General features: G+C 34.0%; 1 protein-coding gene across 1 annotated transcript in view; it reads right to left on the bottom strand.

Annotated features, from left to right (window-relative positions):
* Positions 1 to 2,104: 2,104 nt before the first annotated feature.
* Positions 2,105 to 15,097, bottom strand: part of pptc7a (protein phosphatase targeting COQ7 a) — a 31,267-nt gene continuing 18,274 nt past the window's right edge. Inside the window, exons 3-6 of the mRNA XM_056464129.1 lie at positions 14,761 to 14,959; positions 8,582 to 8,705; positions 8,368 to 8,497; positions 2,105 to 6,356 (exon numbers count right to left, since the gene is read on the bottom strand). Of these exons, the coding sequence (XP_056320104.1) occupies positions 6,298 to 6,356; positions 8,368 to 8,497; positions 8,582 to 8,705; positions 14,761 to 14,959 (512 nt within the window). The 3' untranslated portion in view covers positions 2,105 to 6,297. The remainder of the gene's footprint in view (positions 6,357 to 8,367; positions 8,498 to 8,581; positions 8,706 to 14,760; positions 14,960 to 15,097) is intronic.

Genomic DNA, 15,097 nt, shown 5'->3' on the forward strand with positions numbered 1-15,097 from the left:
TCGAGCTAAAAAAAATCAACCTCCCAAAAAACAAACTAATAAAACAAACAAAACAAACAAATGAACAAGCAAATAAACAAACACAAGAAACAAATGAATTAAAAAAAAAAACAACAAAACTAATGAAATTATCAAAACAAAAAAAATGTTGAAAATGCGAAGTAGAAGTGTGTCATTTTGTCACTTATTTCTCTTCAAGAGCAAAAGCCCCCTCAGACCTATGAAAGCTGCTTTCTGCAGGTGGCCTTGAAAAATCATCCAGTGGTGTAATCTGGTTAATTCATCAGAATGCAAATGGCTTGTGTAATTTAGAAGAGCTACTTAACTTTGTGTGGGTTGTAGACATCAAGTCTCCTGCAGTGTGACAAGCTCCATTTCTTCAAGACTGTTTTTATAATACTTAGTATAAATATTATACATGCCGCTTTTGTGAGCTCATATATTACTTGCAGTATTTAAACACATGGCACAAGGCTGGTACGGCCCTTTGAAAATCCTTAATTTAGGGTTTTCAAGGTTTGAAAAGTGCTTAGATTTTGGATAAAGTGCTTGAAACTGCTTTAAAATGTGATTGTGATGCTTTCCTTATAATTGATCTATACATTTAAGATGCAAGTAAATGACTTTTAAGATAAAATAAATTTTCTTTCGATTGATATTCTATACTATATAATATACTAAAACAAATACAGTAGTCAGCATTTGAAGTGGATCAAAATCAGTCATTAAAGTTGTCCTCAAACTGTTGAACAACCCCCATTCTTGTCCTAGGACAACATTTTTGATCCACTTCAAATGTTGACTGCTGTATTACAAATAAATATGCAATTTGCCACATTTGTAAAGTGTTGAAAAAGTCTGAAAATGCACCCGCAACATTCTTGAAAAACTGCTTAAATTTGACTTTGGAAAAGGTGTAAGAACCATATATTACATCTGTTAAGAACATTGTATTATGGGGATGCATACTTTAATATACAGAGCATCTAAATGAATGAATAAATTCTTTGTATTTTTGTAAATGTATTTAAATTATACAGTATATTGTGTATTATACACTACCTGATTTAAGTCTTGTCGCCTATCCAAGTAAAAAACAAAAAACAAATAATAACTTGACTTCTAGTTGATCATTTGGTATCAAAAGAGGCTTATATGAAAGCCAAAGGCCTCTAGATTAAGCTTATTTTACAAAAATAAAATATGATCATGCCTTGATTTTGAATTATTTAATTAGGACAGTAAGGTCTGACTTTGCTTAGACAAAAGTCTATCCATTTAACAGAAACAATGTCCAGTATAGAATATAAAGTCATGCTGCAGTGGAAACAGAATGAATATTGTGTCTGACTCCCATGAGCTTGGAGGACTGCATCCATATATCTCTGCAATGACTCAAATCACTTATTAATAAAGTCATCTGGAATGACAAAGAAAGCGTTCTTGCAGGACTCCCAGAGTTCATCAAGACTCTTTGAATTCATCTTCAAAGCCTCCTTTTTCATCTTCCCCAGACATGCTCAATAATGTTCATGTCTGGTGACTGGGCTGGCCAATCCTGGAGCTCCTTGACCTTCTTTGCTTTCAGGAACTTTGATGTGGAGGCTGAAGTATGAGAAGGAGCGCTATCCTGCTGAAGAATTTGCCCTCTCCTGTGGTTTGTAATGTAATGGGCAGCCCAAATGTCTTAATACCTCAGGCTGTTGATGTTGAGATTCCCTCTGCAGATCTCTCACATGCCTCCATACTCAATGTAACCCCAAACCATGATTTTTCCTTCACCAAACTTGACAGATTTCTCTGAGAATCTTGGGTCCATGCAGGGTCCAATAGGTCTTCTGCAGTATTTGTGATGATTGGGATGCAGCTCAACAGATGATTCATCAGAAAAATCGACCTTCTGCCACTTTTCCAAATGATCAACTGGAAGTCAAGTTATTATTTGTTGCTCTTACAACTGGGATCCACGACAAGACTTTTGTCAGGTGGGTTTTGTCAGTGTATAACGTTCTATAAATGTAGTGTTTCTCTTTTTATTGTTTAAATCTTTACTCTGAAAAATAACCACAAAAGAGCTGATTAAAAAAAATGCAACCTACAGAAGTTATAAAAAATATAGCTTTATTTCGATCATGTGATCTATGACATACCCACTGAAAGCATTCACAGATGCTAGCATTAGCTTTGTGCGTAAACACCTCAAGGGATATTTTAAAATTAAAATTTACAAAACAAAAGCAAGAAAAATATTTTACACAATCCACACAATTATCAAATATACTCTCATATACATCAGACATGTAGGAGTCTACACTTTCCAGATGCATACATGTCATACATAAATATACAGCCAGTTATCCAAATATCTACACATCATACACGATCCCATCTCGCATAGACACACACACACACTCTCTCTCGCACACACCACAAGCATGTGAACCTCTTAAAAAGTGGTTTAAGTGGGACTTTTTTTCCCCAGTCAACACATCCCACAATCCCTTGCAGTCTGCCACGCTGCTTTGTTAAAAACTCAAACGGGTGGAGTAATACTGTTTTAAATTAATAAATATAAAGGGAAAAGTTTCCCATCTCCCCAAGCAAACAAATCAGAACTTAGTAATTTACTCTATACTTTCAAATCGCTTGCACAAAACACCCAACTCTCATTCCACATAATGAGAACTGAGAATCGTTGATGAATTAATATATCAGAAGAAAGGCATTTCTATGGTTGAACAGTAACTTTGACAGTATTTCGATGTTGTTAAGCATCATAATCAGTCTAGCACTGTAAAGTTACATAATGACTTAAATGTACTCTCCGAAATACAAACAATCCATCAGCTAGTGAAGAGTCTGTAGTAGTCATTCATGCCTAATGTACTGTCCAGAGCATATAAAGATCGGGTGTCTCTTTTAGATGGAACGTAAACAGGCAAAACATGCCATCTCAAGTGTTCTGAGAGCATCTGCCACTCTCTTTCAGCAGTTTTAAACACTCCCATGGCTTTCATCTCAATGCTTTTTCTTGATGAGGAAACTTTCTTTTTTGGGATGCTTGTCTAGGGTGACCATATTTTATTTTGGAAAAAGGACTGTGAAGTGGGATTGTCATTGACAAGTGCATTGAAGCTGTGAAACTTACACATACAGTTCAAGTCAGAATTATTCGCCCCCCTTTGAATTTGTTTTCCTTTTTAAATATTTCCCAAATTATGTTTAGCAGAGCAAGGAAATTTTCACAGTATGTCTGATAATATTTTTTCTTCTGGAGAAAGTCTTGTTTGTTTTATTTAGGCTAGAATAAAAGCAGTTTTTAATTTTTTAAAATCCATTTTAAGGTCAATATTATTAGCCCCTTTAAGCTATATTTTTTCTCGATAGTCTACAGAACAAACTATCATTATACAATGACTTGCCTAATTACCCTAACCTGCCTAATTAACCTAATTAAGCCTTTAAATGTCACTTTAAGCTGTATAGAAGTGTCTTGAAAAATATCTAGTCAAATATTATTTACTGTCATCATGGCAAAGATAAAATAAATCAGTTATTAGAAATGAGTTTTTAAAACTATTATGTTTAGAAATGTGTTGAAAAAAAATCTTCTCGTCGTTAAATAGAAATTGGAGAAAAAATAAACAAGGGGGCTAATAATTCTGACCTTAACTGTATATTGAAATAACACATATAGCAGAGTTTTTTCCTCAAAAAAAAAGAAGGGAGTGCTATCCCAATTAAATTTTGGGGACTTGAAACAAACTAAGTTTGCATTATTCTTTTAATTTTATCAAGTAAAACATTGTATTATTTCAAAAGGCTAACACTAAATGTAATTAAACACACACTTTGGGGTCTGTCTGTAACTGTTACTGCCTAGTTGATTATTGTCAACAAACGGAGGTGGTACAAAATTGATTGAGGTGGCCACCTCATAATTATATATGCAGAAAAACACTGCATAAATTAATAACATACTTTTATTTAAACTTTTAGCCCTCAACAATAGAATAAAAACTACATTTTTTAGCATTTAACAGCTTTGACATGACTAGGGCTGCACAATATATCACAAAATTATCATTATCGTGATAATCGTAGATGCAATATGCACTGTAAAAAATGCAGGGTTCCACACAGTCCCTTCATGTTGTCCCAACACAAGTCAATTAAGTTAACTTAATCGTTTTTATAAATTTATGTAGATTGAACATAAAACAATTAAGTTGTGGCAAACAAATTTTAGGAATTCAGTGATGGTTCAACTTAAAGATTTAATAAGTAGTTTGATCGAGCATCAAAAATATTTTTGAGAGTATGTAAATCTAAATTTGACCAATCAGATAGGGCTGTACTATCTTTATCCCCACCTCCTCAGTATTGCTGTTCTGCTATTGGCTAGAAGGTGAACCCAGAGCTGAAATTAAACACTAATGGTGGGAGTCAATAGGAGAGAGGAAAATGACAACAGTCAATCAGAGTCAGAATATCTGCTGAGGTTTTTACTCATGCAAAGTGTTTTAAAGGCTGCATGTTTGCATCTTGACAGTTTTTTTTTAGTCTGAATTAGAATTAATTAGATCTGAAGAATATCTTTTACCTGTTATTTCATTATTATTATTATTATTATTATTATTATTATTATTAATAATAATAATGTTATTTGTGATGCACTTTTTGTAAACTCAAAGTGCTTAATATCATTAAATAAATAAATGATATAAAAACATTGCTAATAAAAACAGCGTTTTTCTAGAGAAATATTAGATGGTAAGAAATATTGTTATCGCAATACATAACAGCAATATCGCATATTTTTCCAGTATCGTGCAGCCCTAGACATGACACGGTTTGTTTTCTATGGCTTATAGTAAAATTTAAATCAGTTGAAATAAAGAAAAAAAGAAATATATATTATTTCACCTTTACTTTTATGCTTCAGGCCAATGTTTTTACATAACCAACCAATGGTGGCGTGTAACAAGGCATGACAAATCTTTTCATGAGTGTCCTGCAAATTTATCCACAACCTATTCATATTATATATAATTAAATTATTTCATTTAGCAACTCCACGCACTGACTATTTCTTCCCCACTGTTTAGCCATGACTGTTACTCCGAGTCAAATTAAGCTGTTACAAATAATAGTACAACATTGAGCGTCAAATGTGAAAGCCTCTACACATGCCTGTGTGTTCGAGTCAGCTGCAGAGCCATGCCAAAGTATAAAATCAGTCTTAAAAAGAAAGGTATAAGACAATGCAAAACAGCATACAATTAATGACGACTACAGAAAGCAAACGCTAAGTTCTGGGCATTTTAGGAAACTTAGAAATCGCAGCCTGATGCACTTTTTAAGACCTAAAAAGGAAGACGTGTCTAGTAAATAAAAGTTATAGTCGAAATTATTCGCCCTCCTGTGAATTTGTTTTTCTTTTTCGAATATTTCCCATATGATGTTTAGCCAAGGAAATTTTCACAGTATTTCCTATAATATTTTTTCTTCTGGAGAAATTTTTATTTGCTTTATTTCGGCTAGAATAAAAGCAGTTTTTAATATTTTTAAAACCATTTTAAGGTCAATATTATTAGCCCCCTTAAGCAATATTTTCCCCAATTGTCTACAGAACAAACCACTGTTATACAATGACTTACCTAATTATCCTAACTTGCCTAATAGCCTTTAAATGTCACTTTAAGCTGTATAGAAGTGTCCTGAAAAATATCTAGTCAAATATTATTTACTGTCATCATGGCAAAGATAAAATAAATCAGTTATTAGAAATGAGTTATTAAAACTATTATGATTAGAAATGTGTTGAAAAAATGTACAGGGGGGGGTTTGAGGCAAATTTTCAGGAGGGCTTATAATTCAACTGTATATGGTCACCCTACGCTTGTCGCTAATCAGCCTGGTATTCCTTTCTGCTTCGTTTTCTCCTCATTCTTTCTCCATTTTTGGCTCCTTTCAACCCCTTCGACACCATCAACTCATCACTGGACGACAGGAACATTCTTATAGACGTACTGGAGAAGTGTTGGACACCCGTTGTAGCCCTTGTCAAGCACAACTCAGTCCGCATTGAAGGTGGTCTTTTACTTGCAGACGTCGACATCGTGTGAAAGTACGGTCTAGTAAGGCTGAAGAACCCATGGAAACAGATGTGGGCTTCGAGTCCCTGCCAGAAAAGCCAAACTCAAACAGCCCTCAATCCTGCCAGCAGGAAACAGCCGCCAGTCCTGTGACTGAGAGGAAGACAACAAGAGAGGCTTTTTGCAGCCCTCGTAGGCGTCAGTCTGTGTACTCTGCTACGATTGACAGAAGAACGGTGATGTCATCTGGCTTTCCTCCTATACAAAGAAAACAGGGAATGCTGTCAGTGCCAAATATTTATGGATACCATTAGATACAAGTCATTTAGGAGTGTAAAATTGCTTCAGTCTGATATTGGATAAGACAGCAGTTTCTATCCAACAAACGGTTCATCCAAAACACAACAAATAAAAAAAAGAATTGACCATCTGCAGTGAAAATAATACAAGAAATATCTTTTACTTGATTATTATCTTGCATTTAAGTGATTTTTCATCAAAAATCGTGACTTTAAATCAAAAATCAAATGGAACCAGTGTTGTTTTAGCATTACTTATACTGTTATAGGAAAAACTAAATGTTTTTGTAATGTTATTCTTTTTTTATCTACTATATAGATACTGATTTCGTTTAGGTTGTTGACAATTTGATCCATCAAATAAAACTTAATATAAATGAGCAATATTGTTTTGGCTAAGGTTACTTTGCTACTTAAAATAAAATGAACATTATGTAAAATATAAAAATGTAATACCACAGCAGCAGTGTCTATTATCATGAAAAATAAACTGTAATTAAAGAAAAAAGTAAAAAAAAAAATTAAAATACTGAATTACAAAACACTACCTGACAAAAGTCTTGTCGCCTATATAAGTTTTAGGAACAGCAAATAATAACTGGACTTCTAGTTGATCATTTGGTATCAGAAGTGGCTTATATGAAAGCCAAAGGCCTCTATATTACGCTTATTTTACCAAAATTAAATCTGATCATGCCTTGATTTTTAATTATTTAATTAGGACAGTAAGGTCTGACTTTGCTCAGACTAAAGTCCTGTCACTGAGCAGAAATAATGTCCAGTATAGAATATGTTGTCATGCTGCAGTGGAAACAGAATGAATATTGTGTCTGACTCCATCATGAGCTTGGAGGACTGCATCCATACATCTCTGCAATGACTCAAATCACTTATTAATAAAGTCATCTGGAATGACAAAGAAAGCGTTCTTGCAGGACTCCCAGAGTTCATCAAGACTCTTTGGATTCATCTTCAATGCCTTCTCCATCTTTCCCCAGACATGCTCAATAATGTTCATGTCTGGTGACTGGGCTGGCCAATCCTGGAGCTTCTTGACCAACTCTGCTTTTAGGAACTTTGATGTGGAGGCTGAAGTATGAGAAGGAGCGCTATCCTGCTGAAAAATGTGCCTTCCCCTGTGGTTTGTAATGTAATGGCAGCACAAATGTCTTGATACCTCAGGCTGTTGATGTTGAGATTCACTCTGCAGATCTCTCGCACACCCCCATACTGAATGTAACCCCAAACCATGATTTTTCCTTCACCAAACTTGACTGATTTCTAAGAATCTTGGGTCCATGCAGGTTCCAGTAGGTCTTCTGCAGTATTTGTGGTGATTGGGATGCAGCTCAACAGATGATTCAACTGAACAATCGACTTTCTGTCACTTTTAAATAATCAACTAGAAGTTAAGTTATTATTTGTTGCTCTCACAACTGGGATTGACGACAAGACAGGTAGTGTATAACTAGGTTTGTCAGGTAGTGTATAATTTCAGTACAGATCTGTCTCAATTAACATTCAGAAATATATTTAAAAACTTTATTAGTTAAACTGTTATTCTATTTAAATATGTTTTAAAATAAATCACAATAAATAGCTGGTTTCTTTTATTCTTTCAATAAATTGTTATTGGTCAAAATGTTTTTACAGTATTAACTATAACTATAACATAAACAAAACTGTGAACAAATTTTCAGCATTATAGTGTGTTGAATTAATAAACGGTGTATACCTTCAGTGCAATGTTTACCTTTTGTCAAACGCATAAACGCAATTGCATTCTATTATTTAGTGAATAATTATCATCAGAACAAATGTGTGCACTCTAAATGTCAACGACGGCTATTATCGTGACCATTATCTCCCAGAAAATTGCACACGCAATAGCTGAAGAGTATTTAAAAGGCTTTTATGCAAGGCCTTTAATAAAATAACAATTTAGTGGTTTTAAAAGGAGTATTTCTCACCTCTGACATTCAAGCCATTATCGCAGGCAAACTGTGCAAAAGGAGACATGTAATTGGGGTCGTATGCTAGAACATGGGCCTGTTCAGCAATACTCTTGGCTGTTTGCTGGATGCTTTCATAGTTGGTATTCTGAAAGCAGATTGCACGATTCGTATTAATGTCACTGGAGGACAAAAAGGTGCACAGAAGTGTTATACATAGATGCTCTGGTACCTTAAGCTTTTTGAGTTCTTGTAAAATCATGTAGTCTGGCATGTTGTCAAAGAGACCATCTGTAGCTGTGAGGATAATGTCACCCAACTGCACATCGAAGGATGAGCTATCTGCAGCGTCAGGGCTGTGGGAAAGCAGAAAATCACAAAAATATGACTTTAAATGCAAGAAAACTTGGTTATCAGAAAACTAGCAGTTTTATGTCTGTGAGATGAAAATATAATTAACAATTACCCGACCCTGATAGATGTTTTCCTTTTTTTTCATACAGTTGAAGTCAGAATTATTAGCCCCCCTGAATTATTAGCCCCGCCGTTTATTTTTTTTCTTCCAATTTCTGTTTAACTAAGAGATTTCTTTCAACACATTTCTAAACATAATAGTTTTAGTAACTCATTTCTAATAACTGATTTATTTTATCTTTGCCATGATGACAGTAAATAATATTTGACTAGAAATTTTTCAACATACTTCTATACAGCTTAAAGTGACATTTAAAGGCTTAACTAGGTTAACTAGCCAGATTAGGGTAATTAAGTAAGTTTTTGTATAACAATTGACCTTAAAATGTTTTTTTTTTAAACTGCTTTTATTCTAGCCTAAATAAAACAAATAAAGACTTTTTCCAGAAGAAAAAAATATTATCAGACATACTGTGAAAATTTCCTTGCTCTGTCAAACATAATTTGGGAAATATAAAAAAATGGGGCTAGTAATTCCCTTTATCTCAGGGGCATGAAACTTTAAATTTCTGAAAAAAATATCTTAAAGCACACTAAAAAACTGTACTTAATTCGCTTGTTTTAAATGTGCATTTTTAATTTATAGTTTAGGTTCCTTGAAAATGAATAGTAAAAGTGAAAAAACATATTTATTAGTCCAAAAAATGTAAAATCCATTATAATTTCTTAAATATTTTACATTTCTGCCTGGGTCTAGTGCACAAATGAAACACACACATGCACGTGTAATTGTCTGGTTTTTTTAGGTTTTGCCACATTAAAATTAACTGTTGTTTTGCAAAAGTAAACAATATCAGACAACACTATATAAGACAACAACAAAAATAAAAATAAATTCAGAATTTTGATGTATTTTAAAACGTTAAAAATATTAATAAATCTAGTGAATAAATATCAATTTGTAAGGAAATGTTTTCTAAAGCATCAGGAAATATAACCTGAAAATGAATGGGTATCTATGGATCCCTGCTAGATATATGTGGAAATGACAATTTCTTTTTTAAACAATAAATCTAAACTAAAATGGCGGTTTATATTTTAGGAATAAAATACCAATACCCAGAAACATTTTATATTTAATGTAGGTCAGAATTTGAGTGATTTTTAATGTAATGTAAAAAATGTCATTTTTCATTAGCCGATTTATGGCGTAGTTGCGTGTTTGTGTAGTAAATAAATACATGAAGTACAAAATATCCACACAAACACTGCATAAATGCAAAGTTGAGAAGTGACTGTGAAAAATGCCATGTAGTTTATCATATAAAAATTCATATTTCCCTATGTAATTGATCTGTTTCCTGGGCCGCTATAGGGATAATTTGAAAAGAAACCAAGGTTCATAATCTAAAACCAATGTAATTTCCCTATGAAGGTTTTATCCTGTTAAACTTTCTTTTTAAAAGCATACTGAATGAACAGACTGAGTGCTTAAGAGCATTCACTGACAGCTTAGTGAGCACACTGTTCATATGCACTTCATAGAAACTTACGCTTTATCTCATTTAAAAAAAATTCAAGAGTTCCCACTTAGATATGCTTGGCGTATAAAGCAGGTTTGGCATGCTGTCCCGGGAGAGAACCCTGAGCTCGGAGATACTTGAGCCCAGGGCTCCCGCCCGGTCAATAAGCATATCAGGAGATCCGAGATCAGGTAGGTCTCGAGAGCTCCCCCTTTAGAAAAGGGAGGAAAAGGAGGAGATGGGGTGGAAGGGGGGATTCTTCCAAATGAAGATAGAGCAGTAGGGAGAAAATGATCAATTTATAGTAAACTAGGATCACTCTGATTGGATTATTACTGATTACAGATGGGCGGCCAGTCGTGCTAAATCATATCACGTGCTCCTCTCAAAATTAGTTTATGAAACTTCACAAAAAAAAAAAAAAAAAAAAAAAGAGAGTCTCTCAGATAATTGACATGACAGACGATTGACACACTGCATGTAAATCACACTGCAAAAGTAAGTAAATAATTAAATTGAAAATAATGATTTAAAATCTAAATCAAGGTAATGTGTTGATTTGTTTTTAAGACCACAAGCTCTAAAGATACATTAGAAGTTTGCATCACAAGATGCAGTGAATGAATGAGAACCTTCTTCAGGCTTAATAGGTTAAGCAATTATTCAATGTGATAGTCAAGTTTTAATGGTTGACATATCAGAGGCAATATTCAACTTGCTCAGTCTAGACACAGCGTTTTTAATGGCATTTTATTTTAAGGTGTTTAAGGTATTGATTTACCTACAGTTGAAGTCAGAATTAATTGATTTTTTTCCCCAAATGATGTTTAACAGGGCAAGGAAATTTTCACAGTATGTCTGATAATATTTTTTCTTCTGGAGAAAGTCTAATTTGTTTTACTTTGGCCTGAATAAAAGCCGTTTTTAATTTTTTAAAAACCATTTTAAGGTCAAAATTATTAGCCCCTTTAAGCTATATTTTTTTCAATAGTCTACAGAACAAACCATCGTTATACAATAACTTGCCTAATTACTCTAACCTGCCTATCTAACCTGGTTAAGCCTTTAAATGTCACTTTAAGCTGTATAGAAGTGTCTTGAAAAATATCTAGTCAAATATTATTTACTGTCATCATGGCAAAGATAAAATAAATCAGTTATTAGAAATAAGTTATTAAAACTATTATGTTTAGAAATGTGCTGAAAAAATCTGCTCTCAGTTAAACAGAAGTTGGGGAAAAAATAAACAGGGGGGCTAATAATTCAGGGGGCTAATAAATCTGACTTCAACTGTATATAAGTAATATTAATTAATTACATAAACCTACTACATGATTAGGATTAGAATGCGGGTTGATCATAAGGTTAGTTACATTAACTATGCTTAATTAATTGTATTTACTATAGTTACTAATGTAATTATATAAAGCACATGGAACGTGTTTAACAAGGACACCTTAATATAAAGTGTTACCGATGTGACATCTTAAGAATCCAAAGATCCATCAAAACTATAACAGTAATGCACATTCTCTGCTGACCAAGTTAAAGCGTGTTTGTGTTTAAGTTACAATAGCATTGGCGTTTGCTGACCATATTTAGGAGTTGAGAGGCATAAAAGCAGTTTCAGTCTAAGAAGCTTATATAGCTTGATCCTCATTACAGTATAAAGCACGCGGAAACATGGAGATCAGCTGTGAAGAGTTGCGTTCTGTTCCAGGAAGTCTGTAGCAGACGTTGTGCCCAGTGACTCTATGAATTCGCTGGCTGTGCTTCCCTCTGTCTGCGCCAAGCCCGCCTCAGGTCAGGCAGTGTAAACTTGATACTGAGTTTAAAGAATAATAATCAATTCAGAGTTATCGAGAAGTGGAAACCATTTTAAAGTGGAGCTGGTGTTAAAAGATTTACAGCCACAACTGGAGGATATCTCTGTCCTCAAGTGGACTACCTCTACTAGCTCATTGTCAAATAGAAACCGGCTAATGTCAGGATTTGCAGAGGCCATGCTAAGATTGTCTCTATTAGCTTAGCAGCAGTATCATGTGTCGGAAAAAGATAAAGGTGACCGTATGCTACTCAATGAAGGAGGCCATAAGTGTGGTAAATGTATACTGATTAGGGTTGTGTTTACTAGACTACTCTCTTAGAATTGTTTAATGAATGAACGACTATTACTATTGAGTATTAAACAGATATCTAACAGTGTGGCATGTGTGATATTGACTAAAAGAATTATATTAATATTTTGGGGGTAGTATCTTTGTATCTTACCTAGTATTTTAGCTGGTTTGGCCTGCCATGCACAAACATTTAAATCCCGGAAAAATCACTCAAACAATTAATTTGAACTGGCTGATTCATTTTGAAATGAAGCATGAATGTTTATTTATGAATGGAGCTGAATCATTTACCAATCTGATCTGTTAAAAAAACACACAAGAACAAGATCAATCCCGGATGAGCCCCCAAATATGACTACGGTTTTTGTATTTATTTAATTTTTTGTATATATAACACACCCACATACATGTTTATATAATACATGTTTATAAAATTAATTACAATAATTTTATACAATTTATTAATTGATTTTCTAATATATATATATATATATATATATATATATATATATATATATATATATATATATATATATACTACCTAAAAGTTTGGGGTCAGTATGATTTTTAAATGTTTTAAGATGCTTACCAATGCTGCATTTATTTAATCAAAAATACATGTACTATGATCACTTGATCCTTCAGAAATCACTCTAATATTAATTATTATTATTAATACGTCAGTGTTTCCTCTAGGATTTTTTCCAGCTGTGGCAGCAGGCCTTTTACACAGATCTACCTACTACCTATGGCGTTATTTCAATGACAAATATCGTGAGCGCAGTATTACAAATCAAGATCGCATCTTTTACACAAGCATGCAAATCTCTTTGCTTGCACGCCCATTTCCTCTGTTCGTGCACAAAACTTCTTGCACGCCCTCAAATATGCACTGCTCAAGTGCAGATTTTCTTGCGTGCTCAAATAAATGCTGCTGAAGTGCGATTTAGTGTGTTTACTGTATGTAACAAGTGTGTCTCCAACATTGATTAGATTTTCTAGGAATATTTATGAATGTCTCCAATTAGACCTACAGAGCTGCATTAATGCATCCCTAAGTAAAGTGAAACGGCTATAAACTTCAGCAAGATAAAGTCATTGGATGCAGAACCATTGACGTTTATCTATAAAGTATAATTATGGAAACTGTAGCCTCACGCATCACACACCTGTCAGTCAGTCAGCATGTTACCTTAAAGGGTTAAAAAAATAAAGTACAGCAATACTACGATTACAGAAAAACCATGTACTTATATTATTATTAATGGTAATAGGGGAAAAAAAGCAATAATGACAGGCGTAATAATTTCATTTGAAACTACATACAACAAGAAAGCAGTTATTTACAATTTTAATAAATATTTAACAATTTAACTTTTTTTTTAACATTTAATAAATGCCATCTTGATAACTAAAATAATTTTCTTAAAAAAAAAAAAACATGAAAAAAACAACTGACCCCACACTTTTGACTGGTAGTGTATATTATTAGCCCCTTTGAGCTATATGTTTTCTATTGTCTACAGAAGAAACCACATTACTTACATACTTGCAGAGTTAAAATCACAGAAAAACAAATCATCGCAACGTCAGATTTTTACCACATCAGTTACACAGTGAGATGCTGCTGTGTTCCAGTGCCCCATTTCTCACCAGGAGGAACTGATAATCCAGTCAAGTTAATAACCAGGCTCTCAGACTGAGGGCCTAATCATGCTCTCATATTGACAGCCAGTGGATTATGTCTCACTCGTGTCTAGGTCGAGGATGCAATGCTGTTGCTTAATCAGATATCGAGAGGAAAAGTCAGACATCTCACCTGTAGGCATCCGGTTTCGAGGTTTGCCGTGCTTTAGAAAAGTCAGTGTTTTAAAATCGCTAAAATGTTGTGTTATACCGTTTCAAGGTGCATGTGTCATTTTTTTTTATTTAGTTTTTTAGAACAACAGTATCTCCAGCCGCTAATGACCATCCACATCAAAAGCTACTGGTCAGCACAACGATTTTGCAAACACTTGAAAATCGAATAGCTTATACACCAACAATAGTTCAGAGAAAAGAAAGATCTTTAAAGATGTCTTATCAAATTGTAAATAAATCAGTGTTTTTGAAACAAATGAAGACGGCAGAAGTAAATGATTTAGTTTAATTATTTAGCCTGACATGTTTACTGCTCCAAAATATTAGAAATGTTTCCTAAAATAAAATATTCTGTATTTAATAGGGGAAGAAGTTGTTGTTTTTTGACCCAGACATTAAAAAAGAACTTATTTTAGAGCAGAAATCACAATACCAAGAAACCGTGGTATATTTATCCAAGGTTATCACACTGTCAGAATCTTATGCCCACTCACCTGTCACTGAGCACAGAGCCCTCTGCTTCAGGAGGAGCGATGGACAGCTGGAAAGGCGTGTTGAAGTAATGCTGCTGTTCATCAGATCTGTGCACCACCTCTCCACCTCGAACCACCAGAAATCCTGAGTCTCCCAGGTTGGCTGTGTGGAGCCGGTGACTCTGTCTGTCTAGTACCACGATACATGCTGTACTGCTTCCTAAAGAGAGATAGACAGAGTTGTAAGAAAGCCATCAAATCCTTGGTTCGCATCAACATCAGTTTATTTTGCTGGCTTTAAATCCGCATATGAGCAATTCCAGCGTCATCGATGTGACATTTGCAGAAAAAACTTAAA

This window comes from Danio aesculapii, chromosome 8 (assembly GCF_903798145.1).
Source record: "Danio aesculapii chromosome 8, fDanAes4.1, whole genome shotgun sequence".
NCBI lineage: Eukaryota > Metazoa > Chordata > Actinopteri > Cypriniformes > Danionidae > Danio > Danio aesculapii.